This window comes from Telopea speciosissima, chromosome 6, assembly GCF_018873765.1.
Source record: "Telopea speciosissima isolate NSW1024214 ecotype Mountain lineage chromosome 6, Tspe_v1, whole genome shotgun sequence".
NCBI lineage: Eukaryota > Viridiplantae > Streptophyta > Magnoliopsida > Proteales > Proteaceae > Telopea > Telopea speciosissima.
In genome coordinates, this window is record NC_057921.1 from 43,439,038 (window position 1) to 43,461,560 (window position 22,523).

The window sequence follows — 22,523 nt, forward strand, 5'->3', positions numbered from 1 at the left end:
CAGCAACCTTCGAAGAATAGGGGTTACTTGGGGGTTACTTGTATGTTGATACCTTAGGGGGTCAAGAAGAAAATCTCATATATAATACCTGATTGTTTCCAATTAGTAAAGATTTCGAAGTAATAGGCAAAATAAAATTTGATTCACATTTGTAATCTGTATTAGTATATGTATCATATCCAATCGAGGATGTTCGGATCCGAATTCAGATAATGTGGAACATAATCTATTCTATTCAAATAGATATCTAACTAATGATAAAAATTTAAGTAGTTGATAATCTTGAGGGTTCTGGAAGATTCAGCAGGTTATAGAGAATGAGAAAAAAAGCTAAGACAACTAAGAGACATGGATGGAAAAAGAATCTTCTCTGTCGGGGGATAAAAACGAATAATCAAAAATCCAAATTCGATTCGCATCCATATCTATTTAAGGTATCCATATCTAATCAAGAGATATCCAAATCGGGTCACATCCAATCCAGATTCGATCGATTTACATCTCTAATTCCTAGTACCAATAGGTTCCAAAAAGTGTTGGGAGTTTTTCTGTTATATGTCATATGGTTTTGACTATGGAGAATAGAGGTCCAATTGTATCACAACCCTTTTGAAATTAAGGTCTAGTTTGGATTTGAGATCCACCAAACTTTCTTGCTTTTGCTGACTGCACAACTTGGGTTGGTTTTGTTTGGATGCGGAGATTGCATCTTGTGGGGACCATTAAAAAGCTGCTATGCCAAATCAAAAAAACGGTGGCCCGTGAAGGATGGTTTGTGGCATTTGCCTTAAATCAGCCAGCAACAGCAGTTTCCCATCCCCTCATGTACAGCCTAGAAAACAAATCCCCAATTTCTAATCCTCCATATCCACAAGACTAGAGTCTTTTTACATACTTTTCATTCTCGTATGTTTGGTTGTCAATAAAAGTAGGGTTTTTCCGACAGTAGAGTACTGAAAAAAAGGTAAATTTTCCTGTGGGAACTGATCGTGGATTTCTTTTTCCACTGGAGAAACTCTGACATTTTCTTTCTAGATAACCAAATATAGATTTTAAGTGTGTGGTAATGAAGGGTTTTGGTGTATATACATATGGAGTAAATTGAAAACAACCCGTGAAACCTTTTCATTTGCTTTTGGATTTAAAGTTGCTACAATAGTGGTCTATCAACGGATCCAGATCTTCTATGGCGTGCTACGCGTAGCAGTCTGAGTGGTACAGACACAGGGAGCAGCACAATGACCACTTTACCCCCACTTAGACAAGACGCTTGGGCAAAGGTAAAGAAATCATTGTGTTACGCCCTGTGTTTGCGCCGCTCAGGCCGCTACAGGCAGCGGTGTAGAAGATCTGAATTGGTCTATCAACTACATGAATCCTGGTTTTAATCGTAGACTTGCTAATAGTGTTTGACATAAAGTGGCTACTAAATTACGCTATAGAATGGCCTCTCATTCTGTTACCCCCCCCCCCCCCTTCCCACCCTTAGAAAGTGTAAAAGGTTTTTTTTAATTAGGAAAAAAGGTTCAACTGAGTGTGGTACATACCTCTGAATTTATTTTCTCTCTCATTATTTAATGATATAAATTTTCATATTTATGATCGATATCCATCGAAATTTTTTCTCTCCTTTTAGCCGTGTATGATATCAATATAGGGGCATTGTGTCAATTCCTCTCCTTAGTTCCTTTAGATTATTAATGAAGAGAAAAATCTATTGTCTTTTTTTTTGTAGAAAAAGAAAAATTACTTTACCTTAAGAAGGGTTTTTTATTTTTTTTGAACAACCCATTTCTCATTGGATACATATCAAATTTCAAAGCTTAAGTCAATTAAAAATACCCTTTTGTGTGACCTGCATTCCCATGTATATCCATGCACGCTTGTGGGACTCTTAACCATTATTATGCACTCTTCCATGGCCATCAATTTTTAAATTGACCACTATTATGCACTCTACCATAACCATGATTTTTTAAAACTCTATTTTGTCACTTGACAAACTTTATATAAATTGAAACTTGACATTTAAAGAACCTTGAGATCTACATGTTCACAAAAAAATTCCAAAGAACCCAAGCAAAGGCAAAAAGCAACAAGCAACGGCTTTCGTTGATCTCGCTCAAGTCGATGATTTTTTGTTTTGAAGATCATGTTAAAGCATGACCTTGGGTTGGGAGCGAGAAGTATTGGGTTTTGAGTCTCATTTTCTCCATTACCCGGAAATGTTTCTGTCACATTCTTTGTTAGATGCCACATGGACTGATGATTTGATTTTTATAATTACTCTAATTAGGTTATCTCAACTTTGTGGTTCATGATCATCATCTGTGGGACTTTCCCTCTTAAATTCAAGGGACTCTACTATTCAAACAATCCCAACGTAACAAACCTATCAAAAAAAAAAAAACCCTAAACATCGTCTAGTTGAATTGACCCAAACACAAATTGATCCAAGAAAAAGGGTAGCAAAAGAGATGTGCAGGGAATGAATTCCATTTGAACAGCTGTGAATCGTTCACGTACGTGAATATTCACCCCCTTGCATAAGACAGAGGGGGAGGGGAGGTTTGGAAGTGGTTCAAAACCTTATCAACATCAAGAAGTTGGAGTTGCCAGTATTAATTGTCCATTGGTAACCCCACGAGAACTGCCAGTTCTGCTTGATTTTGAAACCTTCTTTTAGGGGGATTTAGTAAAGATCTCCCGCTGATCTCAACCACTCATTGTTTAGTCTCCTATAGATTGATTCACATGATCAGTGAACAAAGAAGATGATAGTGATGATGTAATTGAAAATGGACCACAAGAGATTTATATATTCTATTTGTCATCTTGGTCACGGCCTCACTGGGTTGGTGAAAAGTTCTCTGGTCATCTAAAAAGTAAAGAGGCAAATATAGTTGGGAAAAGATCTCTGGTATCTTCTCTCAAGCATGTATGTACTGAATTTTTCTCCTCTCAGGTTTCTCCTCTCAGGTTCTTGTCCCGTCAGGTTCGTAGGTTACTCTCATAGGGAGGGCGGAAATGACGACCTCACCCCACCCAGGGCAATGTGTTCGGACAGGGGGTGAGATCGTCATTTCTGACCCCCTATGAGTGGGACCTACGAACCTGACCGGACAGGGAACCTGAGAGGAGAGGAAATAAACCTTTCAAAGAAATGGGATTCGTATTCTTAACCTAAGGATACCGAAAGAAAGACAACAAGACTTGAAGCCTGAAAAGAAGAAGCTTGCTCTTCCGACCCAACCGGCTTTTGCGTGCTATTCCTTCCGCCCTGGTTCAAGGCTAGTTTAAATAAAGCACTAGCCCGAGGCTTACGTAGTGACCCAGGGAACTAGCTCTGCTCCTCAACCTGTTCAATTGGAGCTAGCTATAGAACGCACTTTTTCTATGCTTTATTTACTTATTTTAATAGGCGGGCTTCCCCCTCAACAACTTTACCTTACCTACCAACAGACTTTAGTACTACTTACTCGTAAGCCGATCCTTCTTTTCTTCATTCGGGTAAGCCATGCCTACAATAGGTTTAGGATTCGTATGTAGTTGCCTACTTTGGACTACGCTAGTAGGAAGAGAGGAAGACTACTTATCCTGTTCTTCTTTTGTCTATTGTAAACCACATACATGCTCATGAGTACTTCGATCACCCAGTGCAAGGACCACATTTTTTGGCTTCAATCTTTTAAATATATGCATCACTCCAAGTTTGAACTTTGCTGATCAATCTGTGCTACTGGACCATCACTACAAAACTACTCATCAATTTACTTAGAAACCTATTTTATACAAGACTCGATCTCAATATAATTTTCAAGAAAATAGCAGTGAATGGTTAGGGTATGAATATGTTGGTCTTTCGGATCAAGTGTTTATCGATACACTAAAACCAATTGAGGTAGAGGGGGCGTAACTTTATTTCCATATGCAGGGTAGATGGTTAGTCCCAGAATTGCGAGAAGACACTGAACTTCTAGGCTTAACAATTCCCCCCTTCAGTGTTTGCAGAATGACTTGAACCTACGACCTTGACTTTGATACAAATTGTTTACTATCACCAATTGGTATTAGTGTAGCTCTGAAAGACCAACATAATAGACTTGGCCTCAATTGACTATAGAGTTTCAAACCATTGCTTTCAACTCTGATTTGATCAATACATGTGTTTAAAAGGCTCAAAATTCAAATGGTTAAAATACAGTCAAATATTTCAAGAACAGTAAAAAAGAAATGGAAGGTAATTAAATATTAATATTTGGATGTGTGGGCTTACATAATAGTAGGGTAGAGGTTGGGCACATGGCAGTATGCGTGTGGCCTTGACCAATGGGTACGTAGGGTGGGATGGGAGGGGCAGGGTGGTCCTTTCCATGAGGGTGGGAGAGAGAGACACAGGGTGCCCACCCTTTTCTTAAAATAGTAATTTACTTTTTAGAAATTAAAATTTAAGTTTTTTTTAAGTGCTTTTTTCACTCAACAAAAGGGCAAAGCATTTAGAATTTTTGGTATCTTTGAAGGTGTTTTTCCATTATGTTATTAAGATCAGTTCAGAGAAAAAAAGAATTTGGGGGGAGGGACGACAAAACGACATTTAAAACACGTTTAAACTATAAGAAACACACGATTAGTAGCTATAATTATTCCAAGGATACAGATGACATTCTTGTAATTTCATTTTTTTTGAAAGAGAAATAACATCAAACTAGTCAAAGGAGAAAGTTTTCCTCCACCATGGGTGAGGTAAAAGTACACCCATTTAAGAGTTATTATTACTCTACCCATTACTGTACGAAATCGATAATGCCTTCCCAATTGTTCCTGATACACATCCCAAAATACCCAAACCCATCGGCAAAAGACTCTCCTTTCACCATGGATGAAGTGAAATTTAACCAAACTGTCGTATCCATCACTGGCCCAACATAACCTTTCCTCCCCCCCCCCCCCCCCAACCCCACAAAAAAATAACAAAAAAAACCAATGGTTTTTACCAAGAAACCAAAACCAAATATAACCGAATAATATTTCAGTTTTTTAAACCAAAATCGAACCGAACTTGTTTTGGTTCGATCAATTGGATTTTAAATTGTCAATTTCATTTTCAAATTGACAACCTTACACCCACCCCCAGTGTGAATACCAAAAACAGAGGGGGCAACAAACTACCAAGGCAAGATTTAATCCTATGTCACCACTAAAACTAGCAAGTGACCTTGTTGGCTAGCTGAGTTAAATAGCAATTTTTTTAGGGGAGAAGGTTCTCAGAGTATGTGTCCTACGCCTAGATATAAAGGGAGCGTAATGATCACCCCACTCCCATGAAAGGCAATAAAAATCGCCCTATTGATGCTGCCATGTACACTTCCATTGGCCCAAGAAAGCGCATAAAATAGATTCAACAGCAAAATAAGAAGCTCCAAAGACCAACATGACAAGTTCTCCTTATCAAATCATAAAATAAATAAAATCTTCATTGTCTCCTGGGATACATGTTATAGAATGAAGACCCCTTTCCTCTCTCTTGAGGACATCGTTGTCTAGTCGTGTAGTAGCTATCTCAGTGTGGGGATCAATAAGAGCGCATGCAGGAGCATTTGATTAAATGAGATTTTTTTAATTCATTGGATGCAAAACAATAATTTTGTGCAGTCCTGTGTGTCTGGGCACAGGATCCATGCAACCAGTTAACATTCTTTTTCCCTAGTAATGAAAAAGTTTGGTACAACGCCAGCTCAAAATAGAAATTACACATCTCTTCATATATCATTGTTCATGTGAGGGATTGATATGTCATAAATGCTCCTCCGCCTTTTTATTGGATTCCAAAGGATATTCCCTTATTAGCCAGAAAGTGCACTCAGGTAGTGTAGAGAACCTCTCCCATAATAGTATATAAAGGAGTGTTGGTGTGTTTATAACTTGACGCTTTCATTTAATTGCCCTATGTTTTATTCTTAAAATTTTCTAGAGATAGAACAATAAATGGATTTTCAAAATTAATTTGAAAGTGATTTATCATTATGTCATTATCAAAAGTTATTACTATCATACATATTTTTCGAATACACATGATATGACATTATTTTTTTTACAAAAAAAAATTTGTATATCATATTAGAAAGGTCAAAAAAAATATAATTATATATTATTTGATGCCTTGAAAAGTATCTATAAGAAAATCCCATTCCGAGGCCTTTTTCTAATGCAAAATAGACTATATCAACCTTCATGTGAAGAGTATTGATTGCTTAATTGGTTGGTTGGTACCCTTCCCTATAGTTGTAGGGACCCCAAAAGGTGAAGGGACAAGTTGGGCACATTGAGCTGAGTTTGGTTTGTCCCATTCATTGCCATTTACAACCCATAGAGGGGCATTTTTTTAAGCAAAAAAGACACATGTCGACCGTTGCCCGCCTGTGCAATGAAGCTAAGCTCCATTAAGGTAAATACCTCTCCCCAAGGCCATAGTTTTTTTGTTTTTTTAATAAACAGAATTTATTAGCAATAGAACAATGTTCCAGCAAAATCAAAGTACCTCTCCCCTAGGCCATACTCCCTTATTGAATATTGGTGAGACCACATGGCAGTTTTGTAATAATAGTACTAGCAAGTATTAGGCTTAAAGGCACAAAAATAAATAAAAACTTCCATAGTTCCATGTGAGTAAATGATTGACAAGCTAGTTTGATGGTTAATATAATAAAAGGAGGCCTAAAGCATATAATCAAGCTTGGCATGTCACTCATGGGTTTTGGGGGGTGGGGGGTGGGGGGTGGGTGGGGGGTTTAAAGTTTTCCTAGTCCGACAAAACTAGACAGCTTCTCTAGTCTGGGACCAGTACCTTTAGATTGTTCTCACAGAAATGTCTAATGATCATTTTACATGGGATGGTTTAATGAATTCAAATTTCAAATTTTTTGACCTATCTCGATGTAGAAATTATATGTCAGAATATTGAAAGATCAAACATATATTAGTAGAAGTTATTTTTACGATTAGAGTTTTTAAACAATCACTTGTACTACCACTTTTGGAAACCTATACTGAAAATTATGTTAGAAAACTGATGGATTGAGTTGTGTCACTTGACAACAACAATGTACTCAGCTTTATCCCAACTTAATGGGGTCAACTACATGGATCCAAACATAACAAAGTAGTGAAAACTAGATGAGAAATGAAAAAATAAAAATGACAAATGAAAGATGAAAAATATTAAAAGGATAGAGTCACAACCCAGCATGTCAGGAGAATCTCAACTTAATGGGGTTTGCTACATGGATCCTTGCCCTCCAATAGGCTCTATCCGAAGTCAAACTTGGTACAAGACCTAGACTATGCATGTCCTTCCTCACAACTTCTCATATATTCAATTTAGGCCTGTCCCTAGCTCTTTCAGCTCCTTCAATTGAAATCATATCACTCCTCCTTATTGGGACATCTCTAGGCCTCTATTGAATATGACCATACCGCCTTAAACAATTCTCTCGGAGCTTGTCATTGATCGGGGCAACTCCCAAGTTCACTCTTATACGTTCATTCGTTACTTTATCTTTTCTTGTTTTTCCACACATCCTCTTTTTTAGTTAGATCCATTTGAACATCCTCATCTTTATTACACATAGCTTAATATGAGTCAGTGTCACTTGACACTGTTCTTAAAATCGACGTCCCCTATGATACAACCGGGAGCATTGAGAATCGACCTCTAAGATAAAATAATCTATTGGCTCGCTTAGCAATCATCCACTCAATTACTAGACCCTCTCGAGTACTACATGTTTGTGTTCAAACTAAAAAAAAGACACTTTTAAACTCAAAGAAGAGCAAGAACAAACACACACACACACACACACACATACATACACACGACACAAGGGGGGCTTGATTCATTGATACACAAAAGGCTAAAGCACCTTCTCAATTTACATAGGTAGAAAGACAAAATGAGATAAAAAATTAAGGGGACACATAAAGAAGATGAATTAAAAGTTTGAAGAGAGTTTTTTTTCTTCCTTCGAACTTCAAAGAAAGGCTATGCAAATAGTCTAACAAGTTAAGAACATTTATGATGAGACATTAAAGATCTTTTCTTAAAAAAAAAAAGGGAAAGGTATATGTACACGGGAGATTCTTCCATTGGACCTATCAACTCCATCAAATAAGGGGAGCAGGGGCTTTTATGTCATTTTGTATTGACATTATGGCAATCTAACTACATTTAATGTAAAGTCAATCTAACTGCATTTAATGCACATGCACGGCCCGACCGGCGTGCATGAAAACTTTTTGTCAAAAAAAAAAACACATTATGGTAAGACTAGCATTCCTCCTTAGTGCTACAATAAGCGTAATTTACAATGGTTGATCCAGCCGCTCAATGCAATGGGCCTCACAACGTTGTAAGCTACGCCATTTTTAGCAGTACCACTTCTCATCATGGTTATAAATATTTGTATTAGATCGGCCGTACCTGTCTGATCTTGTATCGGTAGAACAGTTCAGTAAGGATAAATTGGTTAAAAATTGATTTTTTTATTAATAGTGAAGGCAAAATTGTCTGATATGATCCAATATAAACAATTTATCAGTATCGATCAATCCCGATACGATATTGATATTTTAAACCATGCTTCTCATCATACTATATCGGCATATCCATCCAACAGAAGTATGGATGGAACAACTAATAAATCAGCCCCCAATGTGGCAGTCCGGCAAAATTAGCTATAGGTGAAGGAAAGTTTCCTTCACTGCCAGCGAAACAAAGTTCAACCCTTCTTTACTCACAAATTGACCTTTCTGCCCCTATCTGTTTACAAGAAATGGAATCCCACGGTCAAGATTCTGAATGAACAAATCATCAAATGATTAAGATAAGAATCGTCCACGTGGACCAATGGGCTTTATTCCGTGATCGACGCAAGCCTTGTCTATAATCCAGGAAACAGAGAACTTCAATCATGCTACTGAAAGAGCGAAAAGTCCACCAAACTTAACCAACCCAACTGTCCCATTTTTGAATTAGTTCACCGTTCCAGCCTTGCAGTCAGGAAAATCATGACCGTTGATGTTGAAAAAATTCAAACAATAATGGCCCATGGGCCCACAAGATCCTTTCAACTCTTACCTTTACGTGGTTGCCTCCTCCCTCTTTGGAGACTTCTTTCAGTTAATGACAAAAAATTTATCGTAAGTGAGTGATTAGTGGTGGTGGAAAGGGTGATTATATGGTGCTTCCCTTTTATAACCCATCCATGTGGACCATTTGATTGCTACTTTGATTCATCATTCAATTTGATTTTGACTTCATCATCAAGCCTACACTTAGAGAATGATTATGTCGATCAATGGATGGGTAGGCTTCCTTGAATCGGATGGTTAGATGTTAATCATTGGAATAATTGTTTTAAGGCCATGCCCCCATCACAGATGTGTGACCCACCAAATGAATGGCCATGATGGAGGGTTTCAGGTTTGTAGATTTTGAGTTGTAAAGTATATGATCAACATCATCTTCTTCCATTGAATGGTAAAGTACAAAATAATTTTTGCTGTTGAAGCCTACTTATTTTAGTTTGGTTGCAAAAAATGAATTATTAAGTTTAGAAAAAATTTTAATAAAAATATTCTATTTTGTTGTCTTATTTCTCAATTATGTGTTGGTATGTACCTAAGTATTTTGATTTGCCGTTGTAAGTAGTTAGTATAGCCTATGTAACTATGTAAGTGGTGGAAGTTAGACGTGAATAGTAACAGTGTTAATTGTTATTTTAACTTTAGAGATTGTGACTATACGGAGTCTCATAGTTGGTTGCTATCTCAACCCAACTATTGATCTACATTTCAAATGAAGGAAATGAAGTACTGAATCTATACAAATTCTCTGTTTAGAGATGAGGTAGGCTTCATCATCCAAGCTAGACGCCTGGCTTCGTCAATAAAGCAAAACCCCCATCCCTATTATCTCTTTCTTCTATCATATTTTCTTTCTTTCTCTCTTTATTATTTTTCTCTTTTTTTTTATTTTATTTTTAGATTATCGTTGCACGTATCAAACTCGCATGATCTATGAATCATTTGGATAATGATAAGTATTAAATCTCAAACCACACTGAAGAATAGAGAATAGTTATATCTAAGAAATCTTTTTTTTTTTGGGTCAATGAGAAATCCATTGTTTAATTTGGATATGTTCTTTGCCACATGGAAAGGTGATATGACAATCTTGACCATGTGGATATTTAGAAAATGGTCTAATCAGCCACCATCTAAAATTTGATTGAACCATATAGAAAAGAAAAGAAAAGAAAAAGTTCAAAATTTTTTTTTTTTGAATTTGAGGAGAGAGAGAGACACATAAAACAATCATTGCAACATCATCATGATTTTTATCTCATTATATTTTATCTTTTAAGAAAAAATTCAAAAAAAAAAAAATTGAATTTGAGGAGAGATATATACATAAAACAATCATGATTTTTATCTCTTTATATTTTATCTTTTCTTTTCTTTTCTTTTTTAGGCATCCACAGGTAGTCATCCATTTTTTAAGAACTGTTCTATTTTAATAACATATTCCCTTGTATTTTAACCATCCATTTTTTAAGAAATGTTTCATTCTCGACTAGATTTTCAACATCTTATTTCATCATTTGGTCAACTCTATTTTGACTTAAACTTGATATGTAAGCAGGGACCAAACTTTTAGCTCTATCTAATCGCCATGCGCAAGTCTAAAGAAACTCTCTAAATGCACATTTTTTATAATCATTGTATAGTTACTTGACTAACATTTTTTTTTTTTTTTTGAAAACTTATCACCTAGCTTGTTCTTATTGTTCTCAATTTACCAAATCATGAGGAATGGCAACTATAATTTGAGTAAAAAAAGGTTGGAAAATAAAAACCTACTATTATTTATTGGTCTCATTCTCACTTGCATGTTTTTATCATTGTATAAAATAAATAATTGAAAAAATATATGTTTTCTAAGAATATTATCACTTAAAATATAATCTTTGGAATTGACCCCCACTAAGAGCCCTAGATGAGGCTGGAAAAAAAAAAGAGTCTAATTAGAGCTCAAACTTGCTTAACACATTAAAGAGTCTAATTAGAGCTCAAATTTGGCATGTAAATAGGGAAATGAATCCAACCTATCAATAAAATGAGACTCACCTGACTTGCAACATAATAAATAATGGCAATGGTAAAACAAGGGGTAATTAAAAGAGGGTTATAATTTCTTAGTTCACCATTTTGGTGACAATAAATTGTTCTCTTTTTTTTTTTTTGGTAATAAATTGTTCCCTTCAATATTTATTTATTATTTTCTTCTTTTAACTAAAACCATGGTTCTTTCAATCAAAAAATGTCTACCTGATTGGCTTAAATTGGAATTGATCTTGATTCACTCTCCGATCCATTTAATAATACAATCCAAAGCCTAATCTAGTAGGGCCCATCCTAATCCCAACTTGTTCATAGCCTCTCTCTCTCTCTCCAAAAAAAAAAAAAAAGTGAAGGTGAGAGTTGATCTCAAACATGGCTACAATATGTCACTACCCTAGCTAGACGGCAAGGGAAAGAATTGTTCTTAATGGAGTAAAAGGTAACAACATTGTTTTGTCAAATATTTCTGAAAATTAATTCTTGGTGCATCTTGTTATAATCAAAATGGTGAACTGAGAAGTCATAACTTTCTTTTGATTGCCCTTATCTTACTTCCTAAAGTTCTTTAATTCAAAATAAAAATAGTAATTTAAAAAATAATTTAAAATCAATTTACTATTTTATCCTTTTTAAGAGTTGTCATTATTTTACAAATTATTCAAGTACATATGTGAAATAACGGGATTTTATTCTCATTCAAAAAAATAAATATGATATACTAAAAAAAGTAAAATTATAATTTAAAAAAATATTCTCTGCACTGGAGGCACAAGATGTGCCCAAGCACATAGGGAGTGGACAAAATGACCAGCCCACCCCCCTAAATGACCTAAATGGCTGCCCTATCCTACCCAATCTGTCTGGGCGCTACCTGTGCCCCCCGTGCACTCCCGGTTAGAGAATATCGCCCCCTTATTTTACAATAAGTTTTTTATTAGATACAATTTCTCCTTTTTCCTTTTTCCTTTTTCCTTACCCGCTTGGGATCAATACCAAGTTAGAAAGCATTGTTGTTCAAAACTTTTTTCTTTCTTCCCCACCCTGTCCTCTTTTGAGGCTGTAAAGCTATGTGTAATTGTCTTTTAATATAAAGGTTTAGGTATTAACAACTGAAGGTAACGACAAGCAAGAAAGTTCCAAAACCAAGGGATGAAATTCTTACACATTACCTTTTGGTGACAGTTATTATATGATGGTCCTTCAAACATAGAAATTGATGGTGCACCATCAATCTAAACCATTGAACCAAAATTATTCCTCATATTGGAATCAATCGGATGGAGATTCTATATTAATGGTCTATGATCAATGATAACACCAACACCCACACTACACACAGCAACATATATTTTCTCTAATTTAAAATGCAGAGATGAATGATAGTACCCTGTAAAAAGTAATGGCAAGAATTTAAAGGTCAGGTGAATTTTGAATCTCAGACGCTCTAAGCCTCTCTAACGTTCAAAAAACCAAATTAGAACCCTCGTGATCCATCAAACGGTCACAAAAACCCATGTGAGTCAATTAAAATCTGGATAAACTAAAATTTAATATTTTTTTTTTTCAGAGAGATGTTTCTTACATGTATAAATAAAGACCTCTGTTTCAGACCATAATATAATTCTCTATCTCTTCCCCACTTGGTTTCCATCATCATACCTTCCACCCTAAGCCAAGAAACAAACACAGAAATTCCCTTTTTCAGCTTTTCATCTTCCAGTAGAGTTTTCACCAGCCAGAACCCATTAGCAGGTTAGAAATCTCAAATATTTTTCAAAAAATTTGTCAAAGTAGATCAAAACCCACTTCCCAAAATGCTGAATCTGAAATGGGTTTTCAAGTTTGCATTCATTTTTCAATTCTCTGTTTTATTCCTAGAAACCCTGACTCAAACAGTTGCACAAACTCCAGTTTGTTCAGAGACAGACAGAGCTGTACTAATTGGATTCAAAGGCAAGATTTTGAAAGACACAACAGAGATTCTCTCTTCATGGATTGGTAAAGATTGCTGTGGAGGAGATTGGGAGGGCATTCAGTGTAACCCTACAGGGAGGGTGATTGGTTTGGAGTTGCAGAGACCTGCTGACAGAGAGAGTGGTATGTACATGAAGGGCACCTTGTACCCTTCTCTGGGTAATCTCCAGTTCTTGGAGACACTGGTGATAAGTGGGATGAAACAGATTGGAGGTCCTATTCCAGAGAGCTTCTCAAAGTTAACCCACCTCACCCAACTTGTCCTTGAAGATAACAGCTTTGAAGGATCCATTCCTCCAAGTCTAGGTCAACTGCCCTTACTGAAGACACTCTCCCTGAGTGGGAACCATTTGAAGGGACAGATTCCTCAAAGTCTTGGGAACCTCAGAAACCTCATCCAGGTGAATTTTGGTAAGAACTTCCTGACAGGCCCAATCCCACCCACCTTCAAAAACCTCAATAGTTTGCTGTACCTTGATCTTAGCTACAACCTTCTGTCTGGGCAGATTCCAGATTTTTTTGGACAGTTTCATAATCTAACCTCTATTGACCTTTCAAATAACAAGCTCTCAGGCCAGATACCCAGTTCCTTTTGTAACTTGCCCAATCTCATGGACCTTTCTCTGAGCCATAACCAACTCACTGGTAGAATCCCAGATCAGATTGGGAACATTAAATCTCTTACCACCCTTTCTCTGAGTGATAATCAGCTCACTGGTCAAATCCCAGTTTCAGTTTCAAGGCTACAGAAACTTTGGCAACTTAACCTGTCAAGAAATGGGTTTTCAGATCCCTCACCAAGAATCCTTCCAAATGGCATCCCATCTCTACTGTCAATAGACTTATCCTACAACAAACTCCATTTAGCAAATGTTCCTGACTGGATTAGAAATAAACCCCTCACAGATGTGCACCTTGCTGGTTGTAACCTCAAAGGCCTCTTACCAAACTTTCCAATGCCAGAATCTTTGGCATCAGTAGACCTCTCTGATAACTTTTTCACAGGTGGGATTCCCAATTTTTTCACAAACATGTCAAATCTGCAAAAGATCAAGCTCTCAAACAACCAGCTTAAGTCTGATGTTTCAGAAATTGTATTACCAGAAGGGCTTTCCACTCTTGAAATCGGCTCAAATCAGTTTTATGGCTCACTATCAAGGCTATTACAGAACAAAACAAGCAGCTTTATAGAGTTCATCGACATTTCCAGAAATCAAATTACAGGTGAGATTCCTGAGTTCAGTGAAGGTTCAGGCTTGAAAGTGTTTAATTTGACACGCAACAGGATCACAGGCATAATCCCAAGTTCAATATCAAACCTACTTGAACTTGAGAGATTGGATATTTCAAGGAACCAGATAGAAGGCACCATCCCAACAAGTTTAGGAGAGCTACTGAAGTTGCGATGGCTGGACTTGTCCAACAATGGGCTGACAGGGAAAATACCAGATAGCTTCCTTGGCCTACAAAGCATCAGGCATGTAAACTTCAGGACAAACAGGTTGTGTGGAGAAATACCTCAAGGAAGACCCTTCAACATCTTCCCTGTGGCTGCTTATGCCCACAATCAGTGCTTATGTGGCAAGCCCTTGCCAAATTGTAGAATAAGGAATCTATGAATAGAGAGTCAGTAAATGCTGACTGTGCTACCAGTGGTAGGCATCTTTAATGCCTTGTTGGTTGTTACTTGTTAGTAACTTCAGAAGAGATGAGGTCCATTCTTTTTCTTTTCTTTTCTTTTATTCAATTTCCATCTTGGTGTCATTGGTTTGAAGTGGAACAAATTGAAAGTAAGTTAAGTTTTTATTTGAACTCGGTAAATTTTGTAAATGAATTATTGATTCAGAAAATTGCCTACTAGTTTCTACTGTGGAGAGTAGACAAAAAGGATTGTTTCATAGATCATAAACTGTTAAAAGTCAAATTTTAACCCCCTTGGAGTAGAGAGAGACTGCTATACTATAAGGAAAACAAAGCTTACTAGTGACTACTCCAAACCTAACCTAAACATTTACAAGGATAACAAAGCCTATTCATATAGGGCCCAAAATTATGTTCCATATCTTCTACTCTTCTTTCTCTGAACCTGCATCCCCTTGTTCATCTTGCTCCTCTTCCTCCTCTTGCTTACCTTGCTCCTGTCATAAGAACCCAAGTCAAAAACTAAGAAATTGATGAAACATAAAAGTTATCTTTTGCCTGATAAACACAAAACTAGTTAAAGCAGTGAACACAGCACAAAACAGAGCCCAAAAAAAGGGGAAAATTACCTTGTAGGTTTCCAGAGCCTTTTCATACTCTTCCTTGAGCTCTTGTACTCTATCAATATAAGTCTGCTTCTCCTGATTAAACAATGAACCAAGTTAAAGTGAAGGTTTAAGGGAAAAAAAAACAGAAAGAAACATAGTACAAAATATAGCACATAAACAAAGAGGAAGTAGCAATTTACTCACCTCATCTGTCAAGGATTTCCATTTAGCCCCACCTTCTTTTGCAACCTTTGTTATTCCAGTTTACAACAAATGTCAGTAAAATTATAGCAGAATTCCACCAAACAAACACTTAAAACAAGGAAGTGAGCATATAAATGAAGTATACAGAGATCAATCTTACCACTTTGACATCCTTTCCATCTGGGTTCTCTTCCTTGTACGATTTTCTAAAGTCATCCCTGTAACCAAAGTATACTATCAAAATCCATCCCTAAATAATTAAATAACCTGGAGAGAGAAAGAGGGATAGAGAGAGAATTACATAAAGAGGAAGAAGGCAGTTGGAGGGCGCTTGGGTGCATTAGGATCCTTCACTTTCTTCCCAGATTTGCTCTTCTTTGCTTTTGGTTCTGATGATGCAGGTTTCCTCTTCTTTTCTGCTGGTTTCTTCACTTCTGTAGCCCTCTCTACAGCCTCTGATGGAAAAGAGAACAATTATTAGAACAAACCAATTGATAGAAGAAAATTATAAGCAAATACATTGATTCATCAATAAACAAAGAAGCCATATAGGAAGCAAACAAGCATACCTAGCTTCATCTTGATTCTAGACTCAATGCTACAATTATGCATGTCAATGAGCACCACTGGAACATCTTTGTTACACTCCTCACTGCAAATCACCCGAAGATACAATTTAACAAAAGCATAAACGAGAATCTACAGGAAAAAGGAAACCTAAAAGCATAAAAGTAAGATAGAGAAACCCTTACAGAATCAAATATATAATAAGCCATGAATCGCAAGGGAGAAAACTAAACTAAGATAAAATAACACTGAAAACCCGGTAACAAATGGAAACCCACAAACGATTTTAAAAGAACAAAACCAGAGAATATAGAGCTGAAGCGTTAAATCTCCAGAAACAAGAAATGTGGGAACCCTATAACAGATGGGAAGGAACCCACAAATGATTATTCAGGAGCAAACCCAATGAGATCATATCAGAAGCTGCAAATGACAAGAAAAAAGAGTGTGCAATACCATCTGGTGAAAGCGCTTCCATCCTTCGCACGCTTCATCACGTTTGTATCGACTTCGACCCTCTTTCCTCCTTTAGGGGGGATTGATTTCGATGTCGATCCAGCCATTTCTTCTCTTTCACTAACACAGATAGACGGAACGGTTGAGAGAAACACACAGAAGAGAGAACGTATTTCTAAAAGCCTACAAGGTGAGCGATTAAGAAGGAAAGAAAAGGAATAAAATTAAGTTTTGGGTTTGGCGCCAGATATGAATCGCGCGCAACTTTCGAACTCCTTTGTCACGGATCAATGAGTTGGAGCGTTAACAACTGTAGATTCTCAATTGCTTGGACGGTACAGATTTAGTTCACTTCTTTGGCCTTGTTCACATTCCCGCTGAAAGTTTTGGGTTTGGCGCCAGATATTTAGTCATGAATGTCTACTGCCTGAGTGCCTTCAGCCGTGCGACCGGGTCGATATAGAACGAATGAAGGGTTGCCAGGGTTCAGACTGGTTCAGGGCCAAACTTCTTGGTTTCTAGGTCGGATTCCAATGGAGACTGGTTCTTGAAATTTTTGTAGATGGGATTGAGGGCTGGCCTTGATGCAACAATAAGGTTGCCCCATTGCAACCTAGTGGTTACGGATTCGATTCGAGAAACAACCTCTCAGTAAGATTGCGTATATTATGATTCTCTCAGACCCCATAGTGTTGGGAGCCTCGTGCACTAGGTGTCTAGGTATGCCTCTTTTATAATTTTGGTATCCTAACTTTTTTAATTTGAGTCAAAACTCTTAGGATGACTTTATTTAACTATTTTGAATTTGTGCGTAAAATTTCATCTACATTTGACAATGTTTGGTCTTCGTTCAATGCAAAATGTCTAGTTTACCTTGACATAATTTTGGTGTCCGAACCTTCTCAAATTGAATCGAAACTCTTGAGATAACCTTATTTAGCCATTATAAGCTCATGTGTAAAAAATTTTATTCAAACCCGATAGCATTTGGCCCTCAATTAGTGCAAAGGATCATTTTGTAGATCTCACACTTGTTGGGCATTTTTACCACGTCTTCAATAAAATTTGGACTCGGTTACTGTATGGATGGAAAAATAATCGAAACGAATTTCATGGTAAGATAAGGCACGTCAAAATCAGTCCAATAGATTCAAAGATTTTGGCATTTGAATATCAACCCTTAGATTTTAAATAAGATTTCAAAAAATATATATATATCAGACTATTGTGCGGCTGCATGGCGGACCATGCACGCACAACAGCACATCGCGCAGCCCCTTGTGTGCTAGGCCCACTTCCTATGCAACCCATTTTTTTGTGCGGCTTGGGTTTAACCCATGCCAAGCCCCCTACAGGCTACAGCCCTGGACTTCCCTTACCCGCGCCATGCCTGGCCCTTGGGTTAACTTGGATTAGACGCCCATGTGGGCCGTGCTGCTCATGCCTGGCCCATGCCCGAATTGGGCCTAAACATTTGTGGTTTTTTAAACCCTCTTTCCCACCTATAAATCCCCAATGGTAGCACACGCTGCACACATTAGGACAATCAAAGCAACATCAAAAAACAATAATATATTCTTAACTAAGTGAGCATTAATCCAACTACTACAAGAAATCAGGTCTCTAACCTTCTTCACAAAAGGATGTCTATTACATGATCACAAAGGCATACAAAAACATGCAAGTTTGGGTAACCAAGGATCAGTCCAGACATTAGTGGAAACTCCATCTCCAATGTAGATATACTAACTGCGGAAGCGAGGGTAACAACAACAACAACACAATTTTATCCCAACTTACTAGGGTCGGCTACAGAGATCCTAGTAGAGATAAAAAAAAAATAATAATATAGAAGTAAAGGGAAGGGGCACACAACAACGACAAACTCTAGAACATCAACTCTTTCCAGTTGCACTGTTTCTTATCTGCCCAACATCCAAGCATCGAAATTGGGGTTTATTAAAACAACGTCATCACAATATCAAAGTCCAACTAAATGGTTTCAGTCACATGAATCCATGCTCTCCACGCAGCTCTATTTGAAGTCATGCCAGGAACAAGGCCAAGCTAAGCATGAATCTTTTTAATGTGCTTGAAAAGTCAAAAAATAAGTAAAAAAAATCCACTAATCTAATTTTTTTGGGTAATTTACATATACCACTCTTGAGGTTTAGCGAAAGTATAATTTTACCCCCCAGTTTTGGATAATTCAGTGTACCCCCCTGAGGTTTACAAACTTTAAAAAATACACCCATTCCATCAATTTATGACTAACAACGTTAAAAATATGATGTGAATTGATAAAATTATCCTTGCACAGAAAAAATAAACCTACAATTCATCTTCCCCAAATCGATTGAGGAAGATGAGTTGCAGACATCCCTTTCTCTCATTCTTTCATCTCGTGGGCTATACTTACTTATATATATATCCTTTTCTCTACCTCTTCTCTTTTGTTCTTTTTCTTCCACCAGAATTAAGATGGATTTGAGTCCTGTTCTACAGTGGCGGGAGCTGGAGCGTCCAACATCACCTAAGATTTGGACATCTGGCATGTAATTAATCCAACGGTCAAAAAGGAATGGACATAATGTAATCTACTTTCATCTCTCACCCTCTCGTTCTGCCAAAACCCGATCCGAACATTTGACACCATTTGCAAATTTGAAACCTATAGACTCTCGTTTTTAGGTTTCTCTCGATTCTTCCCTCCCCATCTTCCCTGGAGGAACGAAGTGCAAACCCACGGCGAACGGTGACAGTGACCGGTTGGCAACCTACACTGTTTGTATGTAAACTCAGACACATGAGTCACATAACCTTGTGGCATTCTTGAATGGCTTCCACATTTGCTTTCTTGAGTTCTAGAGGTTCGATTTGGTGGTGGTTTTGCTAGAAGTGAAAATCAGAGAAGGTTTCTACTTTTGGTGGACCATTGAAGATAGAGCTTCTCTGAATGCAGAACAGAACACCTAGAAGGAGAAACAACGATCTTTTCTTTATATCAGGAAGCAACCATCTCGTTAAACTCATCTTTCCAAAACCCTTATTAACCCTATGTCATGTAATTAAATCCCCAATGTCAACTTTTCCACTCTAATACATTCTGTATGTAAACCAAAAGTACAGCAGGAAACAAAATCAGTATTGCCGGTGCTTCTTGGACCTGCGTTATTGCTCAAATGATCCTGCTTTGTCGAATGTAGTATTGCTCAAAAACCCTTTTATCCAGATCTTCTTGCAAAGAGGCCTTCAACCATCATCTGGTATCATTCTGCTCAAATCAGCGAATGGGAAAACGAAAGTGAAAATCAGAGAAGGAAAAACGAAAGTGAAATAGACGAGTCACATTACCTGGTTCTGCCTCGCCGGCGGTGAGGAGCTTCAAAATCTTCTTCCACTTCCCCTGTACCAAAAACAAAATCCATTTTTTAGGGTTTGAACGAAAATGAGAGAGAGTGAAGAATTAAATTTCATGTTAACCTCGCCGTCACCCATCGCCGGTCGTCATTCGCCGTTCACCGTTTGCTAGGGTTTGAGCTTCGTTCCTCCAGGGGAGTTGGAGAGGGAAGAGCCGAGAGAAACCAAAAAATGTTCGGGTCGGGTGTTGGAGAACGAGAGGGTGAGGGATGAAAGTGGATTATATTATACCCATGCCTTTTTGACCGTTGGATTAACTACATGCCAGATGTCCAAATCTTAGGTGGGTGTTGGACGCTCTAGCTCCCCCCACGGCTGGACAGGAGCCAAATCTGAATCAAGATGTGTCTTTCTTTTCTCTATATTCTGTCTCTCTTGAGCTTTGATAGGGAATACTCGTTTGTTTATTTTGTTGTGTTCTGTTCTCTTTGCTTTTCAGGGTTGTTCTTAGGCTACTGTGTTGTGAATAATATCAGGATTTCGCAGAAATAGTCTACGAAGTGCGGGTCTTAATGGCACGAGAAAATGACGCCAAAACAAACACACACAAGAAACACAGGGATTTGCATGGTTTGGCTTTTAGCCTACATCCACGGGTGAAGACGGCAAGATGATTTCACTATTGAACAATTGGAGAATACAAGAACACTCTCTCACACAAACCCAAAGTCCAAATACACCCCCTGGATTCTTCATATCTCTCAAACAGAAATATTACAAGAATTCTATGTAATTCTTTGCTTGGGTTTGCTGTACCCCAATGAGCTTATTTTTCAAGGACTTCTCCATTCCTATTTATTGATGAGGAGAGGTGAACAATTCTGCATTTCTCCATTGACATGGTATGTGCACGTTGCAACTACCAATTCTTTGAAAAACATGCACCGTCCCTTGGGTGCATTAATTACCCACCTAAGATGAAACCAGTTTTTCCTCATTTGGAATGTGGTGTCAATGGCTGGTGCCCTCTTACCTAGCAACACCTTTTATTTTTCAACAAAGTGGATGCCGACCACATTGATGTGGTAGAGACACTCTTGTCTCCATCTTCTTTAATGAAATGAAGACTTTAACTTCATTGCAATTAACTGTGCACCATTGTTTTGACTTATTCAAGTCACAACACAACAATTCTCCACCTTGACTTAAATTCTCACATGCTCAAAACCAATCTTCTCTAGCTATCTCCACCTCAGCCCCCAATGGGGCTCTCACGTGCTACTGACACCGATCAAGTCCAAGCAATGCTTGAACTTGACTACTGGAATATGCTTGGTCATCATATCTGCTGGATTTTCTGCCGTTGGAATCTTCTTTACCGTGATTCCTCCTTGAGAGATTATATCTCGAATGAAATGAACTCTAACATCAATATGCTTGTTCTTTCATGATACATCTGATTTTTGGTCAAATGTATGGCACTCTGACTATCACAATACACAACAGTCTAATCCTGTTGCAAACCCAGATCACCAACCAAAACTCTCAGCCACAAAGCTTCTTTCACTGCCTCCTATTGCAGCCATGTATTCAGCTTCTGTTGTAGACAAGGCAACTATAGATTGTAATGTTGCCTTCCAGCTAATTGCACAACAAGAGAGAGTGAAAACATAACCTGTTAGAGATCTTCTTCTATCCAAATCTCTAGCATAATCAGAATCAACAAAACCGATGACATGTCCGCTGGAATCATTATTCCTGTCATACACCAAGCCAATATCTGCAGTACCTTTCAAGTAGCACAATATCCATTTCACTACCTGCCAATGAACCTTACCAGGATGTCCCATATACCTACTGACAACGCTAACAGTTTGTGAAATGTCTGGTCAAGTGCACACCATGGCATACATTATAATGCCAACAACACTAGCATAAGGAACACGAGACACGTGCTCTTCCTCCTCTTCAGTCTGAGGTGATAATTCACCTGAAAGCTTAAAATGAGCAGCAAGTGCGGTACTTACGGGCTTCAAACTCTGCATACCGAATCGCTCGAGTACCTTCTCAATGTACTTTTTCTGAGATAAGTACAGTCTGCCTGCTTGTCGATCTCTGCATATCTCCATACCCAGAATTTTCTTGGCTGCTCCCAAGTCTTTCATCTCGAACTCACTACTCAACTGAGTCTTCAACCTTTTAATTTCTGACATGTTCTTGGAAGCAATTAACATGTCATCGACATATAATAATAAATACACAAAAGAACCATCTGAGAGCTTCCTGTGATAAACACAGTTATCATACTCACTCCTTGAGTAACCGTGTTTGATCATGAAAGTGTCGAACTGCTTGTACCATTGTCTAGGAGACTGCTTCAGGCCATACAAAGGTTTCTTCAACAAGCAAACATGATCTTTTTTCCCTTGATTAGTAACCCCTCTGGCTGCTGCATATAAATCTGTTCCTCCAACTCTCCATGTAGAAAGGCTGTCTTGACATCGAGCTGTTCAAGCTCTAAGTCAAATAGAGCAA

At 37.7% G+C, this 22,523-nt stretch overlaps 2 protein-coding genes across 4 annotated transcripts; one reads left to right on the forward strand and one right to left on the reverse strand.

The window, feature by feature from the left end:
- The first annotated feature begins 12,902 nt into the window (after nucleotides 1-12,902).
- LOC122663806 (receptor-like protein 12) lies at nucleotides 12,903-14,870 on the forward strand. Its single transcript, XM_043859452.1, has one exon. The coding sequence runs from the start codon at nucleotides 12,993-12,995 to the stop codon at nucleotides 14,769-14,771; it is 1,779 nt and encodes a 592-aa protein (XP_043715387.1). The 5' UTR covers nucleotides 12,903-12,992; the 3' UTR covers nucleotides 14,772-14,870.
- Nucleotides 14,871-15,057: 187 nt separating this feature from the next.
- On the reverse strand, nucleotides 15,058-16,804 carry LOC122664891 (high mobility group B protein 7-like). 3 transcript variants are annotated; one of them, XM_043860918.1, is made up of 7 exons: nucleotides 16,629-16,804; nucleotides 16,175-16,257; nucleotides 15,907-16,060; nucleotides 15,766-15,823; nucleotides 15,606-15,650; nucleotides 15,423-15,494; nucleotides 15,058-15,263 (listed from the first exon to the last, which is right to left on the reverse strand). In XM_043860918.1, exons 1-7 carry the CDS (start codon nucleotides 16,733-16,735, stop codon nucleotides 15,219-15,221), a joined length of 564 nt encoding a protein of 187 aa, XP_043716853.1. In that variant the 5' UTR covers nucleotides 16,736-16,804; the 3' UTR covers nucleotides 15,058-15,218. The 3 variants fall into 3 exon arrangements, with proteins under 3 accessions (XP_043716853.1, XP_043716851.1, XP_043716852.1); XM_043860916.1 differs by having other exon boundaries at nucleotides 15,058-15,290; XM_043860917.1 differs by having other exon boundaries at nucleotides 15,058-15,272; nucleotides 16,629-16,803.
- Between the last annotated feature and the right edge of the window lie 5,719 nt (nucleotides 16,805-22,523).

Excerpts from the sequence above, each read along its gene's own strand:
- LOC122664891 (XM_043860916.1), bottom strand. The coding sequence starts at position 16,735 with ATGGCTGGATCGACATCGAAATCAATCCCCCCTAAAGGAGGAAAGAGG. Across the intron at positions 16,061-16,174 it reads TAGAATCAAGATGAAGCTAG|AGGCTGTAGAGAGGGCTACA; the intron begins GTATGCTTGTTT and ends CTTTTCCATCAG. Across the intron at positions 15,824-15,906 it reads ACTGCCTTCTTCCTCTTTAT|GGATGACTTTAGAAAATCGT; the intron begins GTAATTCTCTCT and ends CTTTGGTTACAG.
- LOC122663806 (XM_043859452.1), top strand. The coding sequence starts at position 12,993 with ATGCTGAATCTGAAATGGGTTTTCAAGTTTGCATTCATTTTTCAATTC.